This window comes from Perognathus longimembris, chromosome 5 (genome assembly GCF_023159225.1).
Source record: "Perognathus longimembris pacificus isolate PPM17 chromosome 5, ASM2315922v1, whole genome shotgun sequence".
In the NCBI taxonomy this organism is placed as follows: domain Eukaryota; kingdom Metazoa; phylum Chordata; class Mammalia; order Rodentia; family Heteromyidae; genus Perognathus; species Perognathus longimembris.
Genome location: NC_063165.1, coordinates 17712390 through 17737201, shown reverse-complemented (window position 1 = coordinate 17737201; position 24812 = coordinate 17712390). Strand labels below are relative to the sequence as shown.

Below are 24812 nucleotides of genomic sequence, written 5' to 3'. Positions count from 1 at the left end.
GGTTTCTTTGTGTGACGCTGTAGGCAGTATTGCCACAGCAAAACATTGAGCCATGAGATGCTCAAGAAGGAATCTAGAAAGCAAACAAGGAAAGGAAGCTTGGTTGCTTCCTACCGTAGGCAGTCCTACTTTCCATGAGCCATGAGATGCTCAAGAAGGAATCTAGAAAGCAGACAAGGAAAGGAAGCTTGGTTGCCTCCTACCGTAGGCAGTCCTACTTTCCATATTTTCATGGGAGAGCAGAAGTCCAACATGGTCCTCCTTTTCCTGGAGAAAACAAGAAAACATTTCTCCAGAGTGGGTGCTCTGGGTTTAATTTTCCAATCTGGAAAAACACATATACTGTACTCCATCCCACACTGATTCGGGATGATTTAAAATTTCTGGATAATTGACATAAGCACAACTAATCCTTAATTAATCCTAGGGAATCCTTAATTAATCCTGGGGAATACCTCCCCCTTTTGTTTTTTTTTTTTTTTTTATTATGACACCGGCGGCCACCAGGCAGGGAGTATGGATGGAGGTCTCGTCTTCTGTAGCTACTTCCTGCTGTCAAGGGGGCGACGTAAATCAAGGGCCCCTGGTCAGCCTGGCAGTCCGGTGTAGCTGGCAAAAAGTCCCCATCATTACCATGAGTATGGTCACTAGGGCCAGAGAGCGCTATGGTTTTCTCCAGCCCCCCCTGAGTCTTTGGGCATACCCAGAAGTTTCCAAGGCTGGTGCCTCCAGGGTTCAGGCCTGTGTTAGGGTGACGACTGTGAACGGCAAATTCCCCATTGGTGATCTCAGCAAGAGATGTTATTCTGTCAAAAGACACTTTTGAAAAGGTCAGGCAAAGTATCGACAAGTTCTCAGAGCTGGTTGGCATGAATGGCATAGAACACACCCTGGGCATAAGCCAGGAACAGTTCCCTTTTGGAGCATAAACCCAATTGTAAAGTGAACGAGTAAGGAGAAACGCCTGAAAGAAGTGTTTAATGATAGAAAACTGGTTTGGCATAGCCAGTCAGAGGCAAAATAAATAAATATATATATACACCTATATACAACTGGCAAAAGAGAAGAAAATGGACAGGAATTATCTCTCTCGATTTCCCGGCTCTGATCCATTTTGAAAGGGTGAAACAAGGCATCTCCCTTTAGGATAATATGGCACCATTCTCCTCTCACTCCACTCCACCTTTCCGTCTCCTGGACTGGCTAAGTCCCAGGAATTTTAACGTTTGTGGCTGGAATTGCATTTTCCCATCCGTGTTTGAACTCGGGGCCTGAGCACTGTCCATGAGCACTTTCGCTCAAGGCTAGTGCTCTACCACTTGAGTCACGGTGCTGCTTCAGCCTTTTGCTCGCTCTCTGTGGTTGAGCTCTCAATCTGGCTCTTTGCTGTTTAACTGGGAGGTGGGATTTTGGAGAAATTTTTCCTTTTGCCCGGGCTGGCTTTGAACTATCCAGGGAGTCATAGTCCTACAAGCCCTTTTTATTCCCAATTGAGCAACAAGGAAAAAACACAACAGAGATAATCCATTTGTAACCCGTTGAGAACTGACCAAAAACTGCTTGTGAAGGTTTGGCTATAACACTTAGAAAACATGAGATTTACATGCCATCAACTTGAATCACGCCATTGAATCCCACTGGCAAGTGAAAGAGAACACAGATAAATGACAACCAAGGGCAAAGGGTTAAAGCATTGTGGAATCCTCAGTCTCGGAAGTGGCTGCGTCCCTCATCCCCATTTGGCAAGTTCCATGCCATGCGATGGGGAACTCGAGGCAAAGCTGTAGTGGTATCTCTTGCTCACATCTTGCTCTGGGTTGCCTGCAAAATTTCTATATAGATTGGTTAGGGTGTTCAAAATTTTTCAGCACTTCTGGCTCTGGTATATCGAAGCCCTTCTGGTTTAAGCAGGGTGAAAAGACTTTCTTAATCACAAAATTTTAAGACTTTCTTAATCCCAAAATTTTACCTGGCTTGCTGTGACCACTAACATAACTATGGTGATTTAACCTGGAGTAACTGTTAAGATGGAACTATTCACATCCTACTCAAGGCTCATAAATCATTCGAGCAGCTTCCAATGGGAGAGAGAGCAAAGAATCATTAGTAGTGAAACAAGGCAGTTTGGGAACAGAATGTGGTGGCATCTTCCTATCCAGGAGCTGCGACCGTCCATGCGGCTAGAACATCTGTCCACCTGTATCCTATAAAGCAGTATATTAATCCTGGGTCAGGAAAATTGAGGTTAATAGTCACATTTGTATGAAGCAATCTCAATTTCTTGATCTTGAGAGTTTATGAGAACACAGGAGAGAAAATGGGAAGGTAAAATCTTAATTTATGCCAAAGAGTTGTTAAGGCTACATGCACACTTAACTTTTAACACACTGAGTATAAAATAACATGCTGATTTTATACCATTGTGCTTTTACTACATGCTGCATATTTGAACCTTATGGAAACACACTGAATATAAAATAACATACTGGTGAACTTTTACTACATGCTGCATATTTGAACCTTATGGAGATTTTTATAGGCACCTTTATCTCCATCGAACACCGGGATGGAAACCTATTGTTATGCTTTTAAATCTTACCAACATCCACACGCACGCGCGCGCACACACACACACACAAAAATACCTGAGCGCTCTTTAAAATTGCTTTGATTGGCCATTTGAATTTTCTGGAATTCCAGCGGCAAATGATATTAATTTGCCCATAATAGAACCACGTGGTTGAATAAAAAACAAAAGGGAAACCTGTTAATTACACACTCCCAACATGACAATTTTTAAATCACAGTGGACAAGCAAACCCTTTTATCCATCTAGAAAAACTCCAGTTGATTTTATCTCTTTGAACTGGTAAACATGGAAGTTTAATCAAATTACCTATTGCTGTATCAAAACTCTTTGTTTTCCTTTCAATATTCCATTTTAGTTTATAATTTGAGGCTTTCCTGTCTCCAACCCCGTCTGCAGCTGACACAGAGAGAAAAGTGCAGGCACGCACAGCGGGGTGCTTGCCTCTCTCAGCTGCAGCGCAATCGCTTGAGGCCTGTTAGTCTGAGTCCCCGCCCCTCACCTGGGGGGAATGGGTGGGGCCCCGCCTCCAATATGGCGTGCCCCATTGTGCTCCACGTGTGTTAAGTCAGAGAAATCAGGATTCAACCAACTCACCCGAATTTCTGAGCTTAACGACCATCGGCGGGCATAAAGCAGTTTGCCGGGCTGCAGCAGGTCCAAGCCACTCCGGGGCTGCTGCCGCCGCTGCTGCCACCCACGCACCCCAACTGGGACTCCGGCCCAAGGTCTAAACTGCACGCCACGCCTTTTTTTTTTTTTTTTTTTTTTTTTTTTTTTTAAATCCATCCGCGGGCTGGGGCCGCACTGGCTCCAGCCCAGCCATTGTAAATACAAGTCTGGCCAAAGCGGCAGCCATCCCCAACGCTCTGCCGCCGCCATGCCACAGCTTCCCACATGGCGGAACCGCGCTTCCGCCACGCTGTGCTCGGCCTGCGACACTCGGCTGCCGAAACGCTACCGCAAAAGACGCCTGGTGCCACGCGGGCCCCAGCGCACGCAGCTCGCGAACCCGGGCCGCGCAGAGCCCAGTGTACTCAGCTCAGCCCGCGCAAGCCAAACCGCTCCAGCGCCCGGCCACCCACTGCTTCTCAAGCGCCGCTGCGGGTGCCGGGACCGCCGTCTGGCCCGGGGCGCACAGAGCAGAACTAACCGACCCCAGCCCGGGGTCGCATTCCTCTTGCTCCGGCCCCACTGCTCCACTGACATGTTTCCGCGGGAAGCGCGCCCCGCTCCCTCCGCCGCCCGGCGCCAAATCGCCACGGCGGGGCAACTCTCTGGCCGCGTCCCGCGAGCCCATGTCTCCATGCTTCTGCCCCGTCTGGATGGGCAGGACCCTCCTCTAAAACCCTACTTAGCAATCTGTGGGGATACTGTACCCCGAACTTCTCGGCCGTACAATTCGGCCCCACGTTGGGCGCCATTTATGTTGGGGTTCTGGACACCCCCTTTCTCCCCCCACGGGGAGAATGGTAACCACAAACTCTATAAAAGAGCACCCAGCCTGGCCCTCCGCCAGCGGAAGGCCAAAGGCGTGCTCACATGGGCAAACGCTAAGTTGAGGACGGGTTGCTGAAGCTTCCCCTCCCCCCAGGCCCCCCACATGTTACCGAGGGCGGAGGCGAAAAGGAAGGCATCAGGGACACGCTGCGGTGGTGAAATGCGTCTCAAAGACTTTAATATGGAAGGGCACTTATATAGAAGTAATGGCGGGAAAGAAAGGGGGCTGGCCAAAGGGTCAGTCATAGGCTAGGGGTCACGTTCATCAAGTGACATCACGAAACTTCCCTTTGCGGGCGGGACAATCCCATCATGGTGGCACACACGTGTTCACCTCCCAAGGGGTAGAGGTCAAAAGGTGGGAGGGGCTTCTATTGTCCCAAGGCTGGTGGAAGGGCAGTCTTTCCCAGGCCCTAATAATCCCCAACAAGCACTGAACTCCATGCATCTTAGAATCTGCAGTCTGTGTCCTTCCCTCCCTCCCACCCTTCTTCCCTTCCTTCCATACCAGGGCTTTAACTCAGTGCCTTGAGCTTTTTCATTAGGTTGCTTATTGCTGGCTTCCAAAACGGGGGGAGGGAGGCATCTTGCCTCAGCTTCCCAGTCCTAAGGTACTAGGTGTGGCCTCCTGCTCAGCTGACATTTTCTCATGGCCAAGTTCATCAGGTGTTAGTTAACAAGCATAGAGCACGGGCTTCAGAGGAATGCTTACCCAAACCATAGCACTACTTTTGCTTTTCTATTTATGATATATATATGTATGTGTATGTGATATATATAAAATCTATGTATGTTATTTTCTGAGTGTCTTTTTCCTCTGTGGTGTACTTCTATGAACAGGAGTGATTGCTTTTAGTTTGGAGACTAGCTTCGAACCCTGGGGCACAAAATCCTCTTTAAATGTCCCAGGTATGTCACAGAAATGTTCCGCTGCATCCTGATTAATGCATACTTAGATTTAATTTATTCTTATATGTAAATAGTTTTATTATTTGAACTTTCTTGCACACTTTATATTTCCTTATTGCCCTCAAATCTTTTATTACTGCTGCAATTTGTTTCATTCTGCTTGAATTGGGTTTTTGTGTATTTTAGTAAGTGTCTAAATTCATCCTTCCCAATTTCAACCCAAGAACCAACAACTTTATTGAATAGTTCCTTTTCTTTCTCAGTTAACACTGCATCTTTGGCATACAACTTTATTGAATAGTTCCTTTCTTTCTCAATACTGCATTTATGGCATTAATTTTATCCTTTTATTTTTCTAAGTTAAGAGATAGAAGTGATGGTCTACTTTGAATTGAAATATTTTATTACAATTTTACTAAAAGTTGCTTCACAATAAACTGATAACTTAGATATAGCCAAAGTTACCAAATAGTAACATTCAGAATAACAAAGTTAACTTTATATGACAGGTGGTAATATTTTGCAAAAGTGAACTTCAACTAAGGGGATTACTTTGTGTTTTGAGATATCCTTGTAATATGTTGTTATGCCAAGTCGCGAGACGACTACAAAGACTCAGACATTCTGAAATGCAAAAGCAAGGCAAGGTTTTATTCAAGCGAGCTGCAACTCCGGCCTCGTCCTACCCACCGACACAGCGGAGGTTAGGAGGGAGCCCCAAGCTGCGGTTACACAGGGCTTATAAAGGCAAAAACAGTTACAGCAATCAGGTGTTCAAGCAAGATTAAGACACAGGTACAAATCTGATTGGCTCAGGGTTCGAGGCACTCTGGGGGCAGTCAGAGTTAAACATTCCCAGCTGTTAGAGTTCTAGACCGACTGGGCCCTAATGGGCTTGTCCTGGGTTTGCTCACAGGGCCTGCTTATCTCAGGTTCGTGTGGTAAAGTGGGGCCAGACTTCTAAGTCTGGCACTTCATTTCCTTCTTTTTTCTTTTTGGTACCTTGGGAGCCAATCATGGCTCTATTCTGTCCATTTCAATGGCTTGCATGTCTAGGGGATGATAGAGGTAAGGCATGGGCCAGTAGGGCGTAAGTAGTAACCAAAGGTCCTGTCACCATTTCTCACAAGTACAGTCTCTGTACCTCTGGTTTGCATGCCTCTAGTTTATCCTGCCTCATCTTCCCAAAAACTCTGGTCCCTCGGTTTTAAAGGGGGGCTGATGGGTGAAGATCATCCATCTTCTGTAACTTCAGGCTGACTCAGGGGCGTTGACCTTACCTAGCCAGGAACCTATAACCTTAGTCTACTTTACCAAGGGACTGCACACATCAAACTGGACAGGACTCCTGCTCATCACACTCGGGAAGTCACTTATTCAGGTTCGGGTCCAAGTGATCTGGCACATCCCAGTTGCCTGTGGCCAGATCACATAAGTCTACTACTAAGTCTGGCCACCAGGTTCCTAAGGGGGCTTCCTTAGTTGCTAAAATAAGGGGGTCACCCCACTTTGGAGTGAGCTGCCAAAATAATTGGAAAGGCTGGTGAGGGTTAACGTCAACATTAGCCAGGGTAGCAAGGAAAGAAGGCAAAAAGAAAATTTTAATATTCAGTCTAACTTTCTTTTTTTGAGGCAAAGGCGAAGCATCTGAGTCGGATGCTTGGAGACCTCCCATGTTCAGCACAGTCTCTTTATGTGCATCTGAGAGCCAACGCTTGCCCTCTCAATATGAAGCCCAGATAGGTGACTTCAGGTTTACAAATTTGTGCCTTTTAACATTCTAGTTTGTAAAAGCTTTTTCCTTTTACATCCAAATTTCTGACACTTAGCTCTGATTTTTTTAATTAAACATTTTTTAACTATAGTTCCTCTTTAAAACAATGCAATAATCCTTTAAAGCATTTGGTAATGCCCAAACTTGATGACCATTTGAATTTAAACTTAAACTGACTCAATTTTACATCATACTAAGTCTTGAACATGTTCACACGCACACGCACATATTCAAAAGATCTTAAAGCGCGCAGAATAAGCATCAGCCGTACATTTTCCAGTGGCAAGAGGTATTTTGTCAATCTTCTTCAACACCCACATTTTAAGACAAAAACCTTTAATATATGATTTCAGCATTCTCCAGCCTCATTTTCCAGGGCTTGATAGTCTTAGTAAAACATTTTTAGTCTGCTTAAGAAGGCTGGGTGGGGGTCCCCCCAGAGTTTTTTTTTTTTTTTTTTTTTTTTTTTTTTTTTGCGGACACTTGCACTGATTGTGAGCTGTCGCCTGTAAGTCTCATGCAGGTTTGACACAAAAGAGACTGTTAGACTTACAAATACAGACGACAGCGCTGCGCAGTGGGGTCACTCCCCACCACCTACTGCTTGGGCTGGCCCCGTGTCTGTCGGCGGCGGCTGCGGGTCAGGACTCCGGGCTGCGGGAGCCAGGACTGGTCGGGACCCTCCAGAGCAGAGGGCACAGCTGAAACATTTTAAGAAAGGCCGAACCCAAGCTGGAGTGTCCCTGTCAACTAGTTCCCTCCAGGTGTCTACGTAAGGAATCTGGTCTAGATAGCCTGAACGAGGGGCTTCGATTAGGCTTTGTAAAGTACTGATCTTAACTATATTAAAGCTCCCCTCAGGTGGCCAATTAGCTCTCTCAAAGGTGGGCCATTCTGACTTACACAGGGTGATCCATTTTTACTCCGTAAGGGTCACACCTCGGTTCTGAGCTATTTCCTTGACTTCCCTCCAGTGAGCTAGGGTCAAATCTAGGGGGCTAGTTGGAGATCCCCAAGATAGAACGTTACCCATAGCTCTGATCAGATGTTTAGTTAAGAAGGCTAATAAAAAACAAACAACACAACACACAGGCCTGAGAATAAGAAAAGCTATGAATTGGAGATCTCCTAGGTTGGCCCACAAGCCTCCTCCTGCTAAGCAGCAGGAGCAGACCTAAGTTGGCCCAACCTCCCGCAAGGGTGCAGGAGGAGTGGAACCAAGTGGACTCAGTCTGGGGTGTCCCCCAGTCTCCCCGGGATTGCCGAGTAAGCGCGTCCACTTCGACAACCCCTTAAAGAACCCCTTTAAGAAATAAGCAAAAGCAAAACAGACAGACAAATTACAGGACAAGACAAATAAATGAATAGCGCTGTTTCCTTACCTTCGGAGTCTGGGGTCTCGGGGGTCTCTGGGGCGATCCCAGACGAAACCCCAAATGTTATGCCAAGTCGCGAGACGACCACCAAGAAGGCCACCGAGACTCAGACATTCCGAAATGCAAAAGCAAGGCAAGGCTTTATTCAAGCGAGCTGCAACTCAGGCCTTGTCCTACCCACCGACACAGCGGAGGTTAGGAGGGAGCCCCAGTTACGATTCCATGGGGCTTATAAAGGCAAAAAATAAAGTTACAGCAATCAGGTGTTCAAGCAAGGAGGATTAGGACACAGGTACAAATCTGATTGGCTCAGGGCTCGAGGCACTCTGGGGGCAGTTTGAGTTAAGCATTCCCAGCGGTTAGAGTTCTAGACTGACTGGGCCCTAATGGGCTTGTCCTGGGTTTGCTCACAGGGCCTGCTTATCTCAGGTTCGCGTGGTAAAGTTGGGTTCGCGTTGTAAAGTGGGGCCTGACTTCAAAGTCTGGCACTTCAAGGTTACTAAAGTTTTGGAGTAAATTTGATTGCTGTTGTCACCTGTACTACATCTATTACCCTTGTTGTTAATTGATAGCCATTATTTTAGAATTGTTTTTGCTTTTTTTTTTTTTTTTTTGCCTGTCCTGGGGCTTGAACTCAGGGCCTGAGCACTGTCCTTGGCTTCTTTTGCCACTTGAGCCACAGCACCACTTTCGGCTTTTTCTATATATGTGGTGCTAAGGAATTGAACTCAGGGCTTCATGTATATGAGGCAAGCACTCTACCACTAGACTATATTCCCAGCCCTATTTTTGTTGTAAAGTCATCTAAGGTGTGTCTCCAGGTTTGGGTTACAGTTTAACCTCTCTCCCTTTCTTCCTTCTTCCCTTGCTCTGTCCCTTCCCTCTGTCTTTTCCCCTACTCTTAGTCTTCCTCCCTGCCTTTCTTAGCATTCCTTCTTTCTGTATTTTGTTTTCCTCAGTAGCTCAGAAAATGGTAGTTTTTGCAGTGTCTCTTAAGCTAAATATTATACCAAACAGGTTGTGTAGTTTAGTAAAGAGTGGAGAACACCTGGTGTAAATAAATAGTGGTAATTGTTTACTTTGATCATGAAACTTTGCTTGTGAACATATCAGATTGTCTGGCTAGTCTGGAGAGGAAGATGTTGCTGTGCCTTGTGATAACTACTCTTGCAGACACCACAGCATTATCTAGGGTAATAATAGTGCCACCCAATTTTTAAAAATGTTTGTAAGCTTATTACAAGCACAAATAGTTGAGAGTTATTGTTAGAAAAGTGTTAAGTAGGTCGTAGCGTTGGGCCAGAATTCTGTGAGCCTCTTAGCCTTGAGAATATATATTGATAAACTATAACTTTAATCTTGTACAGTTTAATAAACTGTGAACATACACATAGCCAATCCAGCACAATGGAATTGTGCTATTAAGCATACTGTGTCTCTTAACTGTGATAATTTCCTAAAGTACCAGTTAGTAAAATGTTACTTTTGTTCAGGAACACTAACTCCTTACTTAGACCCATCAGTTAACTAAAAGCAAGGTAAAAGCTAAGCACTCCAACCTGTACTTTATGTAATATGGAGGTCAGATCTGGCCAGCGCCATTATTGGCTGTTGAGAGGCGTCAGATTGACTCCATCTCAGATTAGTTAAAGAGAGCCGAAGCTGACTCCATCTTCACTAAGATCTCCCCTGCCCTGTCCAGGGAAGTTCTTCTTCGCTGTGATAAGATAGTGTAAACTGCTTAACCACCTGAGTTGTGTAAGGTTCAAGGTTAAACCTGTGCCCTCCCATGAGTAGGCGTATAGGCCTGCATCTTGTGAGCCCTGCCAAATTGGTGCGCCAAGTCTAACTAAAATGATAGGTTCAAACAGTTGCTGTGAGGCAGACTGTAACTCCATTGGCCCCCAGCATGTGACCTGGCAGGCTCTGTAAGTGTAACCTCATTGGTCACCTGTGTGTGGCAGGCTTGACCATGTGGCATTTGCCTTTATAACCTGACCCCGAGCATGGCCTGGGGCACGTGGTCCCAGATCCTGAGTCTGGGCTGTGGACCTGGCCCGCCAGCCTGCTTTATATGGTTGCAGTTCCAGCGCCCGAGTCTGCACCATGACCTTGGCCGGTCAGTATACTTTTTACTTCCCCAATAAATCCATCTTTTTACTTGAGAATGTCTCTGAGTGGTGGACTCTTGGAGGGATGGGGGATTCCCCCCCCCCCCACGCCTCAGAACCCATTACATTGTGGTCCTTCCCCATGGGGGACCCCATTACACTTGTCCTTTGTCTTGAGCCATTCTCTTCTACAGTTAGTTTGTAGCCCTCTTGAAATCCGGGAAGGAATGAACACCTACCTGGACACAAATATCTACATGTCAAAGATTTATCCTGACCCCTTTGCTCCCCTCAGGTAATAAAGGGATGACAGCTTTTCCAGAATGCACAGTACAAAACTGAGATACTAGCCAGCAGAACACATGTGGAATTGGGAATGTTTAAATACTGTGCATTCCTCTCCCCTTCTCTTAGTTGTTGGTGTATTTTAAGCTTAGTGCATGAGTGTCCTCTAAGGATGGTTGAAATAAAAAGTGCTGTCTTTCCATGATTGCCTATGCTAAGTAATAAACAGTAAATATCCTTTCTTTGCCCTTCACAGTGTCTCTTTATTTAGCATATAGGAGCACATGGTCATACCTAAGATGTAGATGTCATTGTGTTTGGGCTTGGGGTCTAAAACTCTGGCTTTACGAAGAATTATTCTTGGAGTTTCTGCTATTTTTGTAAGCTCCATCTTTGAGAGACTGTGTATTTTCCCATTCATATATGTCAACCACTACCAAATTTGTATATTCAAAATAAATGTAATATTCCTTCCTCACACTAGCTGTGGATTCAGGCTTTCATTTTCCCCTATGGTATGCTTCTATTTTAATATGCAGTCACCAATGAGTATCATGTTTCATTTTTTTAACTGTATAAGCATATTGAAAAGTAAATAATACCCCAAACCTTTCAGGTTGGTTTTAGTGTGAGTCAGAAATACACATACAATATTAGAAGTGAAGTGAAAGGTAGAATCTAGGAAAGTCAGGGAAAGTGTCAGTAGATAATGTTTACAATAAACTGTTGAAGATACATAGGCAGAGTGATGTTATTATTCTAAGCTAAGAAAAGGTATGAGCAACAAATGATACTGAAACAGCAAGTATTTGGTTTCTTCTTTTCACTACAAGTAGCTTTATGTGGTTGACTGTGGCATAATAAAATTAATTTTTTTTTTTTTTTTTTTTTTTTGGCCAGCCCTGAGGCTTGGACTCAGGGCCTGAGCACTGTCCCTGGCTTCTTTTTTGCTCAAGGCTAGCACTCTGCCACTTGAGCCACAGCGCCACTTCTGGCCGTTTTCTGTATATGTGGTGCTGGGGAATCGAACCCAGGGCCTCATGTATATGAGGCAGGCACTCTTGCCACTAGGCCATATCCCCAGCCCAATAAAATTAATTTTTGAGGTAAGTACCAGTGACTTATGCTTGCAATCCTGGCTACTCAAGAGGCTGAGATCTGGAGGATCTGGTTTGAAATCTAACTAGGCAAAAAAATCTGAGCCACTCTATCTCCATAATAATAATCAGCAAAACACACTACTGGAATGTGAGTACTTGCATTACACAAGTGCTTACTGTTGCTTTAGTATTCTCTTATTTCTTATTACATAAATGCTTAGTATTGCTTTGGTATTCTACAAAAAGATAGGAGGAGACTTATTAAAATTGGAATTTCTGGCATTTCTAACATTTAGTGTAAGTGATATAGCATACTAAAGTACACAGTGCTATATGTCATAATTTAAATTAATATAATTTAAATGTTGAAGTTCTTTTAAGTATTACATACATAACTGGAAGTATGAAATACAACTACCTGAACCACTCTTGGATGTGTTAAAATCATATAACAGTGAAAGCTAGGCCTTGATGAATCTCAGGGGAGGTAAAACCATTAGACTTAATAAATGACCTAATCTTTGCTTGATGTGTAAGCACATCAAGTGGTTTGTTGTAAATGCCTATATTAAAGAGAAATACAAGTTAAGCTCAATCAGAAGCCACCAACAAACTTAAATAACAACTGAGGGCTTTTCAGCAGGATAGACTAAGAAAGACAACATTGTCTTCGCTTTAAGTCTGTGTTCATCCAATGAAAGCCTCGTCCTGTGTTTCCTGGATGGAGCTTCAGGTTTGGAGCTGCCTACTTATGACTTGTTGTTTCGCTGAAATAAAAGCTTTATAATTATTGTTGTGACAGTTTCCTTTTGAACATTTGATATAGGGAATATCATTGTCATACTATGCTTGAACCTTCCAGTAGGATTAGAAAATAAAGCCTATGAAATTCTAAGTATAATGTAGGAAGGTATAGAAAGTTTTCTCAGTAACTAAATTTGGCTTTTTGCTCTCCTATCTAATAATTAGTGCCTTCTGTTGTGTGGATGAGCTTGTCTTGTTCTATGGGTTACTGTATTCATCTTCACATACTGCTGTGTTCATTTATTCAGTTCATATTGAATGAGCCCGTCATGTACTAGCACTGTACTTGGTACCAGGAGTAAATAGTTCTGATACGGTGATTAACCATACTGCATTATATTATGGTAATCTATGGTGAGCTTGAAGAAAACCTTTCCAGCCTTAAAAGAGAACAAATGAGTGTGCAAAACTTTGTCTTAGGAAAGAGAATGGTTCTTTATGGACCCTGAATGTGCACTAGAGGGAAGAGGAAATAAGCCTGAAGATCAAGGTGAAGGCTTCAGATGGAGACAAGAGATTCTGGCTTGAAGATGGACTTTTCATATTGAAAGAAAGCTCTGTCAGCCAGGCATGGTTGTGCATTCTTGTAATTCCAGCTTTTTGGAAGGTAACTATAGGATATAGGTCCTCGGCCAACCCGGGGAAAGGTTAGTGAGACTCTATCTGACAAACAATGAATTTGTATGCCTTTTCTCCTGTCAGTTGACTACCAGAGTATCGTGAGAGGGGAAATTTCTCTTTGTCCTCACAAAGCACTGTTATATAAATGAAATTATCTGTCAATGAGTTTTAGAGAGGTTTTGTTGTGGTAAGAACATGAAATGGGACAGCTAAGCGATGTCCAGTAGTTTTAGAAATTATTTGCAAAAATAACCATACAGATGACTGATCACCTTAAAGACAGTAGAATGAATTCATACTTGCATAGGTAGATAACTTGGAAATGCATGCCTGTTAGTGCTTCCCTGGTGCTTTAATGCACACTGTTTTGAAGTTTAAGAATGGAGTGTCATTTTCTGCCAAGTTTGTTTTTTTCTGTATTAGAAAATGTGAAGGCTCCCCACCCCCTCCTCTCTCTTTCTTTCTTTCTCTTTTCTAGACATCATTCTGAAAAGCTAGCCTTTTTCCCTTAGGTATAAAAACCTTTGACTTCCTTTTGTTTGGCCATAACTGAATTTCATTTATTTTTGGAAATTTATTTAAAGAAGCCAGTGACTGGCTTATGAGTCATTCAACTCAACACAGTTTTCATCCTGCATTAAATTCAGCAGTGCTTCAGTTTTCTTTGACTATTATCTGAATATTATATGTCAACATGATGGTGACTTTGTTTTTATGATGAGGCTTTAATGGAATCATTAGTCAATAATTAAGAAAATATGAGTATATGAGCTAGAAATTCAAAGACCTAGTTTCCTGTCTTTGAGTGTACAGAAATATATTGAAGAGACTTCTAGATACTTCAGTACAGCCACTTCCTAAAAAGAGGGTGTGAGTTAGGTTATCTATTAGAAACATTAAAATAGTTTTGTATAGCAAGAGCATAATAAATGCCAGTCCTCTTTTCTTAATTTAAGCCAGTGATTCCCTCCTCCTCCTTTTTTTGCATCTTCAGAATATTATAGTTTTGCTAACTATGCTTTCTTTTTGTCATAAATGAGCTTGCTGCATCCTTTTGCTTTACCTAGGTAAAAATTGTGAGTAGAAGAGAAGAGTAGCTCTTTGAGGATTGGCAATCTTGAGCCGTTGAGTACCCAAGGCCTTAAAGCTGGACTGGAAGATGAAGTTTCCAGCTCCACGCCTTGAGGGTCAAGGTCCTGGTATTCCAGGCTTTAGAAGCTACAGATTTAGGACTCTCAATATTACGCTGGAGACATACTGGACTTTGTACCTTGCCCTTCTTGGTCCGGCACTAGGAAAAGGTTGATCCTATCTCCCTTTACTTTTGTAGATAAAGAATCAAGGAAGACCTGGAGCTCATTAGAAGGAATGGATGGTATTGGATCCATCCTGCATCTGTAATTGCTACTATAGGAAGAGAAATCCTTATATACTATATATTTCTAATTAAGGATCAGGACATATCACAGAGCAGAAGTTTGGTAAATTAGATGGACAAACCTTGAAAGACAAACTACCTAACCAACCAAACCAAAACAGAAAAAAAAAAAACACCCTAAAATGTAATTACAGGAGATGTAGACTCAAGTTTTAAAAGAGAAGGAAAGCATAGTTGGAAGTTGCTTTAATGTATAAGGGAAATGGCTCCTGCCTTAACTGGGATTTTTTTTTTTTTTGATTGTACATCTCTAGAGCAAATTCCTCCCCCCCCCTTCCAGTTTATCTAAGAACATTCTTTCTACCTTTTCTCTAACCCACCCAGGTCTCTTCTCCCTATCTTTTGTCAACATTAAGTTTGAGTCCAAATTTATGAAAACATAAACCATGAGCAGATATATTCCTGGCTATTTTTCTAGGCAGTATGACTAGTAATAAGTAAAGTGCTAAAGAACTGTAACCAGGTTCAAAGGTCTTGCTTTTTTCTATAAAAAAATACTCAGTATTCTGCACTCTTATCAGTCAACTATTGACCAAAGTGAATCATCCTAAAATTCAGTTGCATAGTGAATATTGTCATCATGCTTACTTATGTTTGCTGGTTGACCAAGTGATTCTACCTTACATGTGCCTCATTCTTCCAGTGTGAGTAGACTACCCAAATCATCTTCTTAAGAAAGTAGTACAAATTTCAGGAGGTAATCTCATGCATTCTGTTGTCTGCTTGTATGCTATTCCTAATTATTCACAATAAAAGCCCATCTTCAGTACCTTTAGTATGTCAAGGAAATTTCATTTGTGGTAAGACAGTGAGATCAGACAAAAATTAGGATTTGGCTCATTCTGTGTAATCATTTCTGGCTCTGTATTCAGCTTGGCATTTACTATGTGTGCTTTAAGGTGTTTTAAAACTGTTTGGTATTCTACCATGTTAGCTTAATAATATTTGAAAGGGGTGACATTAATCACAATATATTGTATTTATAAACTGGTATGTTAAATGGCAACTACATAATGAAAATTATTTTATAAATGATGAATATAACTTGTTATATGTATACACACATCATTGTTGAATTCAAACTGCTTCTAGGTTCATTTACATAAAATTTATTTTATATAATCACTCCCTAGAATCACAATATCAACTGGGGGCCTGATTTAATTTTTATAATTAAATATACATCAGGTTATGCCCCTATACATTGAAATTTGATCAGTTTCTTTACTGAAAGGACATTTGCATTCTTTCCATTTATCCAGCATTAAAAAATATCTGTCAGCATTTATACAAATGACTGGTTCCTTTAGATTCCCAATGATCTTTCCTACATTCATAGTTGAATAATTTCCCATTGAGGAAAATAATAGGGTCTCTGTAGCTTGTAGCAGTAAGATTACAGTCTTTTAAGTTTTTTTTTTCAACTTAAAACATTGAATTAGCTGAAGAGAATCTTCATAATATTTTTACATGTCCTCAGTTCATCATATAGTATGTTGTTTAACTCAGTCATGAGTCCATTGTTGATTCCTAGTACTTTTCTAAATGGAAATTGATAGTAAAGTCTATAGATTTAAGGACAATTTAATTTTTTTCATCTTTAAACCCTGTAAATTTGGCAGTTTGATCGTTTCATTGAACTGTTATGACACTTTTTGAGATTTTTACGTAACTTTTCCTATGTGTTATTTATTGTACTTAGGTTATTCTCAATTATTTCCATTCCTTGTTATGATTTTTATGGAAAAGAAGCTCTTTGTCATGGCGTACACTACCAGTGCTTATCCAGTGTACATTCCTTTCATCTTCTTCTTTCTTTTTTTCAGTTGATAGAACCATGATATTTTGCCTACCTGAAAATTCATTTCTTAAATTCTGCAGTTGTGAGTGACATGCAAATATATTCTGCATAGTGAAGCTCTAAGTGGAAGTTTGTAGATAGGGTTTGGTAAATAAGGCAGACTAACATGGCGAGTACCTTTTGTCCTTTCCTTTACCATACCTAGAACTTGTGTAAGCTGTTGAAGGAAGAGCTAGTACAGCAATCAGCTTACTGATAAATGTCATATGTAAGGGAGTCGAAGAATGACAGACATACTGTTTGATGCTGGGAATATAGCCTAGTGGCAACAGTGCTTGCCTCATATACATACAGTTTGACACCATATTAGATATCCTTATCAAGTTTGGATGATCTTTTTTTGTGACTGTTCTGGTCCTGAGGCTTGAACTTCGGGCCTGAAAGCTGGCCCTAAGCTTTTTTGCTCAAGGATGACACTTTACCACTTGACCCACAGCTCAACTTCCATTTGTTTTGGGTGGTTAGAGAAAAGACTCTTCACAGACTTTACTGCATGGGCAGGTTTCAAACTGAAATCTCAGCTTCCTAAGTAGGTAGGATTACAGGAATGAGCTGCCACCAATGCCTGGTATGTTTTGATGTTTTAAGAAGTCATTGCCACTCTTTTTAAGAAAATAAATTTTGAATATATTATTTAGGTTGAATTCTTGTACATGTTGCTGAATGTAGTTTCTAACTAATGCTTTTTTTCTTTTTGTAAAAATCATTTGTATAGGACAGTCTTTGGCTTTTTTTTTCTTCCCCTTTTCATTTGTACTTTACTGAGGACCTGAATTAAGCATGTTTGAAGTGTACATTTTACAATTCTGACCTCAATAAGTCTGAATGTAGAATATTTTAAAACTATTTTGAAATCATTTCAAGAATTTCCAAGACTAATACCAAGAAATTCCATAAATAAATGCAGAATCAATGGTCTTAAATATTTTGAGTTCATGGTATAATATTTCACTTTTCCCTTTCTTCTAGCACCAGCAGACATTTTTGAATCAACTGAGAGAAATTACTGGCATTAATGACACCCAGATACTGCAGCAAGCTTTGAAGGTATGGTCTCTGTCTGTGACATGGAATTTGTGTTACATCTTCACCTCTGCTCTGTATTGTAGTTAAAAATTGAAGTATTTATTTTGACTCTGGTAGTTTTTTTTTTTTGCCAGTCCTGGGCCCTGGCTTGTTTGCTCAAGGCCATTTGAGCCGCAGTGCCACTTCTGGCCGTTTTCTATATATGTGGTGCTGGGGAATCGAACCCAGGGCTTCACGTATACGAGGGAAACTCTCTTGCCACTAGGCCATATTCCCAGCACAGACTATGGTAGTTTTATAGATAGAGGAATGGTCTTTTAAAAGAGCCTTGCTCAGTACACTGCAATTTTGATCATAATAACTTTCAGCAGTCTGATGTTTCAGATTGGAATGATGGATACCTTCTCTCTGTATGAATGCTTCTCTTGGAAAAATGGTAGGATGTGAATCCTATCACTAATGTTATTACTGCAGACCCAGTTTTAGAATTTAAATAGGGACTCAGGGTTAGGTGAATTAGAGAAAGATGTAGAAATGGAGGGAAAGGTAGAAAATTTGGAGTCAAAATTTGTATCTGGCCTCCCAAGAGGAAGAAATATAATTTTATTTTTGCATTCAACTAACTATTTTAAAAATATTCAGCTTCAAGTTTCAGTAGTAATATGCAACAAAGTATATTAGTTGTGGCTGTGAAATATCTTCAGGACCACACAGATGTTCAAGGATAAGATGTTCAAGTTGTGTAGATAATTCACAGTCATAATGATCCAGTGAAGATATGGTGCTCTTGAACTAGAACTGTAATTTAAGCTCACTTATTTGTTGCTAGTAAAGGTTAAAATTAATGTCGTATTTTTGTTACTGTGGTCATGAATACAATTGTAGTCCTTAAAGCTTACTTTATGAAACAGTTAATTAAACGATTGTGAATTTTGAGCCAAATGGTCTTTGTTTCCTGAAATAATTTATCCTGAGATGATTAAAATAGTAATCAGCATACTGATAATAGACACTAATACTAAACATGTTAGTAGTGCTAGGTACTATTTGAAATTACTTGGGCTAACTCACTCATAATGATTCTAAGATACTATTGCTTTCATCCCCCCTTTGAAGATAATGAGCAGAGTGTAAAGTAACTCCCTGAGGTCCCACAGCCAGGAAGTGGAAGAAGCTGGAATAGAAGCCACAGCAGCTTGGTCTCCGAATGCCACATTAAATTTTTGTTTCTTTTGTTGGAAGCCTTACTTCATCCTTTTTCCTTATAAAGAAAGTGATGCAACACTATAAAGCCGCTGTTAAGTTGATGGAGAAAGAATAATATTGCACCTCAACTTTTATGAGTATTTAGATGTTGCTTGTCTTTCCTTTGTTCTGATAAATACCATGACTGCATCATTCCAAATCTATTTTCAGAAAGTGCCTTTCCCAATATATCAGAGTATGAGGCTCCTGCCCATCACTTTTCCAGTTTAAATTTGCAGGAATTTATTTTTTTAACTTGAAGACTAGATCAAATTATGTCTTATCTACATTCCTTTGATGTAATTTGCATGAACACCCAACTTTGTTTTTCCGAGCTTCAGTTTTAATAACTGGGGAAACATGATGTATTTAGACCTTCATTGTTGCCTGTTATAAATTTTTAAGATGATTAGCAATGAGTTGGTCCCCTTGAGAATCATCGATGTGGAATCTACTTTGGTAATCACTCTGTTTCTGATAAAATTCAATGCTTTTAAATCAATCAAAATATGAAATTTTTCATGCACTTAATTTTTTTGGTGTTTGTGCTGGTTTTGAGGCTTGAACTCAGGGCTTTGGACTGAGCTTTTTTGCTCAAGACTGGTGCTCTAACATTTGAGTCTCAGTACACTACTGCCTGCTTTTGGGTGGTTAACTGGAGATGGAGTGTCATAGACTTTCTTGCCTGGTTTGTTTTTCAAGTGTGATCCTCAGATCTCCGCCTCCTGAGCAGTTAGGATTACAGTTCTATGTACTTAATTTTTTTTTATTACCTAAGACATATTAAATGTTCTTAGCATATTTCTTGGCACAGAAGTGTAATAAAATCAGGCATGACTATTTATGATTAATTTATAGCCATTACAATGTTATAGCCATTTCCATTTTTTGATTAATTTACTAATCTGACAGTGGATATTGTCTACTCATATTCTGGATGAGTCATTTATAAGGTCCCAGTGTTGAAGGTAATAGAGTAAGTCATAGATGCTCTTTTTAGATTGTCCACTTTTCAAATTTATTTTCCCAATTGACTGCTAAACTTAGAGTTAAGCTGGGTTTTGGAACGTCATTGTTTTTACTTATTTAGGCATGCATCAACTACTGGATCTTGATCCATCAACTACATCATTTCCCATATTTAAGGTGATAATAAGGTTGGACTCTCTGCTTCTGCCCTTTAATTGTACTCTGTTCCTTTTTTATTTTTTTATTTTTTTGCAGTAGTCCTGGGGCTTGAACTCAGGGATTTGGTATTATCCCTCAGCTTTTTTGCTTACGGCTATCACTTAAGCAGTTGAACTACTTGAACCACTTCTGACTTTTTGGAGGTTAATTGGAGATCATCTTGTGCTTGTTTTAAACCATGATCCTCAGATCTCAGCCTTTTGAGTAGCTAGGATCACAGGCATGAGCCATTGGCACCCGGCCTTGTATTCTGTTCTTAATACATAGCCAGCGTAACCTTTTAAAATGAAAATTCACAAGGTCATGACATGTAATTCTTGTCCAAAATCTTCTGCTGCCTTCCTCTTACACTGCCGTATACGGTAAAGTTCTCAGGGCTGTCCATTTTCTACCTTCTGCCTCTGTAATGACTGTTATTCATGTAATCAGCTCATCCTGTTCCATTAGTTAGCTTTGTTTAGTGTGATACTGTTTCATTAACCATGTAGAGAATATAAAGAAAAAATTGGCCATGTCCCTTGTCATTTTGCTGCTTTAAAATGTTTTATTTATTTAACATTACTTTTAAATGAACTTGAGACTGTTTTTGTGCAGGTATGTATTTTGGTAGAGAACTAAATAAAATTATGTGTAAACTTGAATGGTATTGTCATCTTGATTAATTTGAGGATTTCTATCCAGGAGTTACAGATTCCTTTCCATACTGTTGAATTTCAGTACTTGTTGCTGTTTTCATCGAGTCCCTGGCATTTTGCTTGTTTGTCACCCCTAGCTACACATCTTGATATGTAAATAGAATATCTTTTATTTTCCTGTTTGCAGTAGTGTTGTAAACAGGTCTTCATATTTCCTTTTTACATGGCAAGCCCTAGAAAAGGACTGAGTTTATTCATTTGTTTAAAACTAACTTTTTGTTGAGCTTTTTAAGTTAGATAGGTAAACAATAGAAAACTAAGGAAATAGAGAACTTTTATATGAATAGATTTAATAAATGGTATTATTTTGAGTTACTTTGCTTTATATGTGATGAATTTATGCTCTACATATAGAGTCCAAAGATAAGGGTTTTTTTCTTTGTGAAGGGTTTTTTTTTTTTTGCCAGTCCTGGTCCTTAGGCTCAGGGCCTGAGCACTGTCCCTGGCTTCTTTTTGCTCAAGGCTAGCACTCTGCCACTTGAGCCACAGCGCCACTTCTGGCCGTTTTCTATATATGTGGTGCTGGGGAATCGAACCCAGGGCTTCATGTATACGAGGCGAGCACTCTACCACTGGGCCATATTCCCAGCCCCTGTGAAGGGTTTTAATTACAGCAAAAATTATATAAAATTTGTGAGATTGTATATTATTGTTCCAAAACATTGTATATTCCTATCTTGACCTTTGAAGGATAGTAATGGAAACTTGGAATTAGCGGTGGCTTTTCTTACTGCGAAGAATGCAAAGACCCCTCAACAGGAGGAGGCGACTTACTATCAAACAGCACTTCCTGGCAATGATAGATACATCAGTGTGGGAAGCCAAGCAGATACAAGTAAGTTTTATTTTCCTTTTAAATAATTGAATGAAAATGTATGAAAAATTTCTCATGGTAATAGGCCGGTGTTGTTGAGCAGAAAGAAGTGAAGAACAATACAGCAAAAGAACTAAATTAGCCTTAGTTTCTTTCAGTGTAGTAGAAAAGAACATGTGTTATTAGCCACATTCTCCTTTTTCTTTTCTGAATTAGAGGTAAAATATTTTATTTAATTATTTATTTAGTTATGGCTTTGAGATGCTCAATTCTCCAGTTAATATATTTATAAAAAGTGTCTAGAATTTCAAGTGACCATGATGACTGGTGGATTGTAAGTGGTACTGCTGTACTTTGTACTACTTTTGGAGGTGAGGTACTGTTTCTTATCACTACTAAGTTTATCATTTAACACAGTTTCTTTTCACCTTACCCAAACTTCCAATAAAAATTTGGGGAAAAGACCTATTTCTGCATCAAAGTCACCTTTAATTCAAGAAAAAAAACCCATAAAATGAAAACTTGGGAGAAATATTTTGGAGGCATCTCACATGCTTGTGTACACACACTAATGCATTTATGGCATACATGGTAGATTTCACATGTGACTTTAGGGCTTTTTTTTCCCCTCATAGTATAAACATTTAGGTAGCAGTCAGAGCTTTTCAGGATGTGCTCAGTTGCCTCCATATTGCATCATGGCTTAATAACTGTACTCTAGCTGAGGATGAGTGTGATAGAGTATATACTCATCTCGGATGAGACACTGGGTTCAGTTCTCTGTTCCTAAAACAAGAAAAAAAAATGCACTACCCATAGTGTAAGCATTTATTTGGGAAGTTTGGATTGGAGAAGTTGATTGTTAACATGGTTAAAGAGACTTTGCAATAGATTTTGTCAAAGTTGGGAAAAATAGAGAAAGATCCCATTTACTCCTTTCTGACACAGTCAGTAGATGGGAGAAGTTTTGTGTGTGTGTGTGTGTGTGTGTGTGTGTGTGTATTTTTTTACTTAGAGGTAAATGATTTCATTTAGTTATCTATTTAGCTATTGCTTTGAAATACACATTTCTCTAGTTACTGTGTTTATAAAAATACCTAGAATTTTAATGATCATGATCACCAATGGATTGTAAATAGTGGATTGTAAGATATAGGTGCTTATGTCTATTATGACCAACTGTGACTTGGCTCTAGATTTATCTCCAGCTTCATTTTTATATGGTTATCTCTGTCAGTTTATACCGTCATGGCAGTGCAGAATGGTCAGATGTTCCCACACAACCCAGTATTATTTAATTTTATACCGGATTTTCTTCTGTCAGGAATTCTTTCTATCCTTTCCCTCTCTAGTCGAATTTATTTGGTCTTAAAAGGGTTTGTGCAGGAAGTGCAGGAATTGCTTGCTAGAAAATATTTTGGGTTTTTTTTTTTTTGCCCCTTCGTGGGTAGGACCAGGTGTTTTATTTTTAACTATACAGACCATTTTTCTAGCAAGTTCTAATGTTTTGAAATTACTTGCTTGACTATTGCCGGTATTGAAATAAAATGTTTGTTGAATTATTGTTGGTGATACCCATAGCTTATCTGTTTCAAGACTTAGGAAAGGGAATGAGATTGAGAAGTTTGTTTCTAGATTTATGGCAGAAGAAAGGTGGTAATAAGTATAGGAAGAATTAGTATTTGAGAATGAGATCTCATTTCTTCCAAGTTTTTGAGACCTAGAGGTGGTAAACAAAATTGTACTGAAACAAAACAAGAGCAAGTTATTTTAACTGAAGAGTTCACATAAAAGACAACTGATTAAAGTAGAATTAAGTGAAGGAAACTAATAATGGCTAGTATTATAATACAGAGATAAAAGGCTTAGATACTTGTAAGCACTTACTGTAGATGATATAATTGGAGAAAATTATAATTATGGGACTGTTAGAAAGAAGAGAAAGTAGCTTCTTTGTTGTGCAAAACAGAACATTAATCCAAGAGTTAATACTTCTTCCAGACTTGATAAGGAATAGTGAAACAATGTCATGAGAAATTTAAATATGTATTTTAGGGAAGACTACCTAATTGGTGGAAATCATGTGTTTTATTTGCTAATATTTTTTTCTGTGTGTCCTGAAAAAAATGTTCATTGTCGTTTTATTTTTTTTACTTAAAAGAGAAATGGTGTTTCTGTTTTTATCTCAGCTGATCATTTTGAATAAATTGCTTGCTGGCATGGTCTTTTTTGATCTATAAAATGTGCCCTCCTTCTTACAAGAATGCTTACTAGGACAAAATACCCAAGAAGTTGGTTTGAGATATTGAGAAGCAAACTTCTATCAGCTTGATATGGTGGTTGTGTAATTGTAGTGTTAATACCCAACTGGACCCAAATAGCTGGTGGAATAACAACCTTTCCATTTAATATATTAGTCCCATGTTTTTATAAAATTCTAAGAAGCATAGTTATCCTTAGGAAATAATCTTAATATTGAGTAAGCAGTGTTCTAGTAGTGTTAGATTGTTTAAAATGGACAATAGCAGATCAACAGATGCTGAAAAATACTCTTTACTATGCAGTTGTTGTTGGGAAGTAAAAGGGTGATTTTTTGGTGAATTTTTAATTCTTGGAAGGAGTAGTAAAATTTGCATGTGGGATGGAAAGATAGGAAATATTTTAAAGTATATGTGTTTAAGTGCAAGTCTGCTGGAAAAACTGTGCCACAGGAATGTGGACTGACAATGCTAAGAGTGTGGGAATTTCTCAAGGGATCATTGTAGATTCAAATAATGTTTTCTGACCATTTCCTCATTTATTTAAGCTACACTGCTGCTTGAATGTTTACCCTAGTTTTACCTAATTCTTTCAAAGATGGCCATATTTTATTTTGTCATTTTAAAAAATCTACTGCAACTGAAAACTAAAGAATAAGCAGTCATGCTAACTATAAATAGGCTATCTGTTGGTTTCAGTACTGATGAAAATATCTCTCTACTGAAATTGAAAATAAATATAAAGCGTCTTTGTTGATATACGTTGAAATATATCAGTTTATAACTGAGTTTTAGAAGGATTAAAAGGAAGGAATAAAATATTTCAAAATAAGTTTCTTAAGGTAACTAGAAAAATAATAGTTCATGAGTAAATTAATAGTTTGTGAAAAAAATTAAGAGTTTGCAAGTAAATATTTCTAGGAAGTCACTTCTGAAGCTGATTGAGAAACTCACTCATGTATATCCTGATGTATCGGAGAGATAGTGAATTATGTCACTTGATTTGAAGAACACTTGTATTTGTAAGTCTTTATTTACTATTGAAGAAGCAATTACCTTTTCAGTAATAGAACAACCATGTGATTTTTCAGTCTTAACCATTCGACTCTGTGAGAAAAAGGAAACATTTCAATGGAGTTTTGTACTCTAAATAATAAGGAATTCAGAGGTAGAGTACTTGGTGGTGGTATATTATTTCGGTAACATTCTATACTGTAATT

General features: G+C 39.6%; 1 protein-coding gene across 6 annotated transcripts in view; it reads left to right on the top strand.

Annotated features, from left to right (window-relative positions):
• The window catches only part of Usp25 (ubiquitin specific peptidase 25), a 111278-nt gene that overhangs the window by 8335 nt on the left and 78131 nt on the right, over positions 1-24812 (top strand). For all 6 annotated transcript variants that reach the window (XM_048346401.1, XM_048346400.1, XM_048346402.1 and 3 more), the window contains exons 2-3: positions 17336-17413; positions 21211-21355. In XM_048346401.1, the coding sequence (XP_048202358.1) occupies positions 17336-17413; positions 21211-21355 (223 nt within the window). The remainder of the gene's footprint in view (positions 1-17335; positions 17414-21210; positions 21356-24812) is intronic.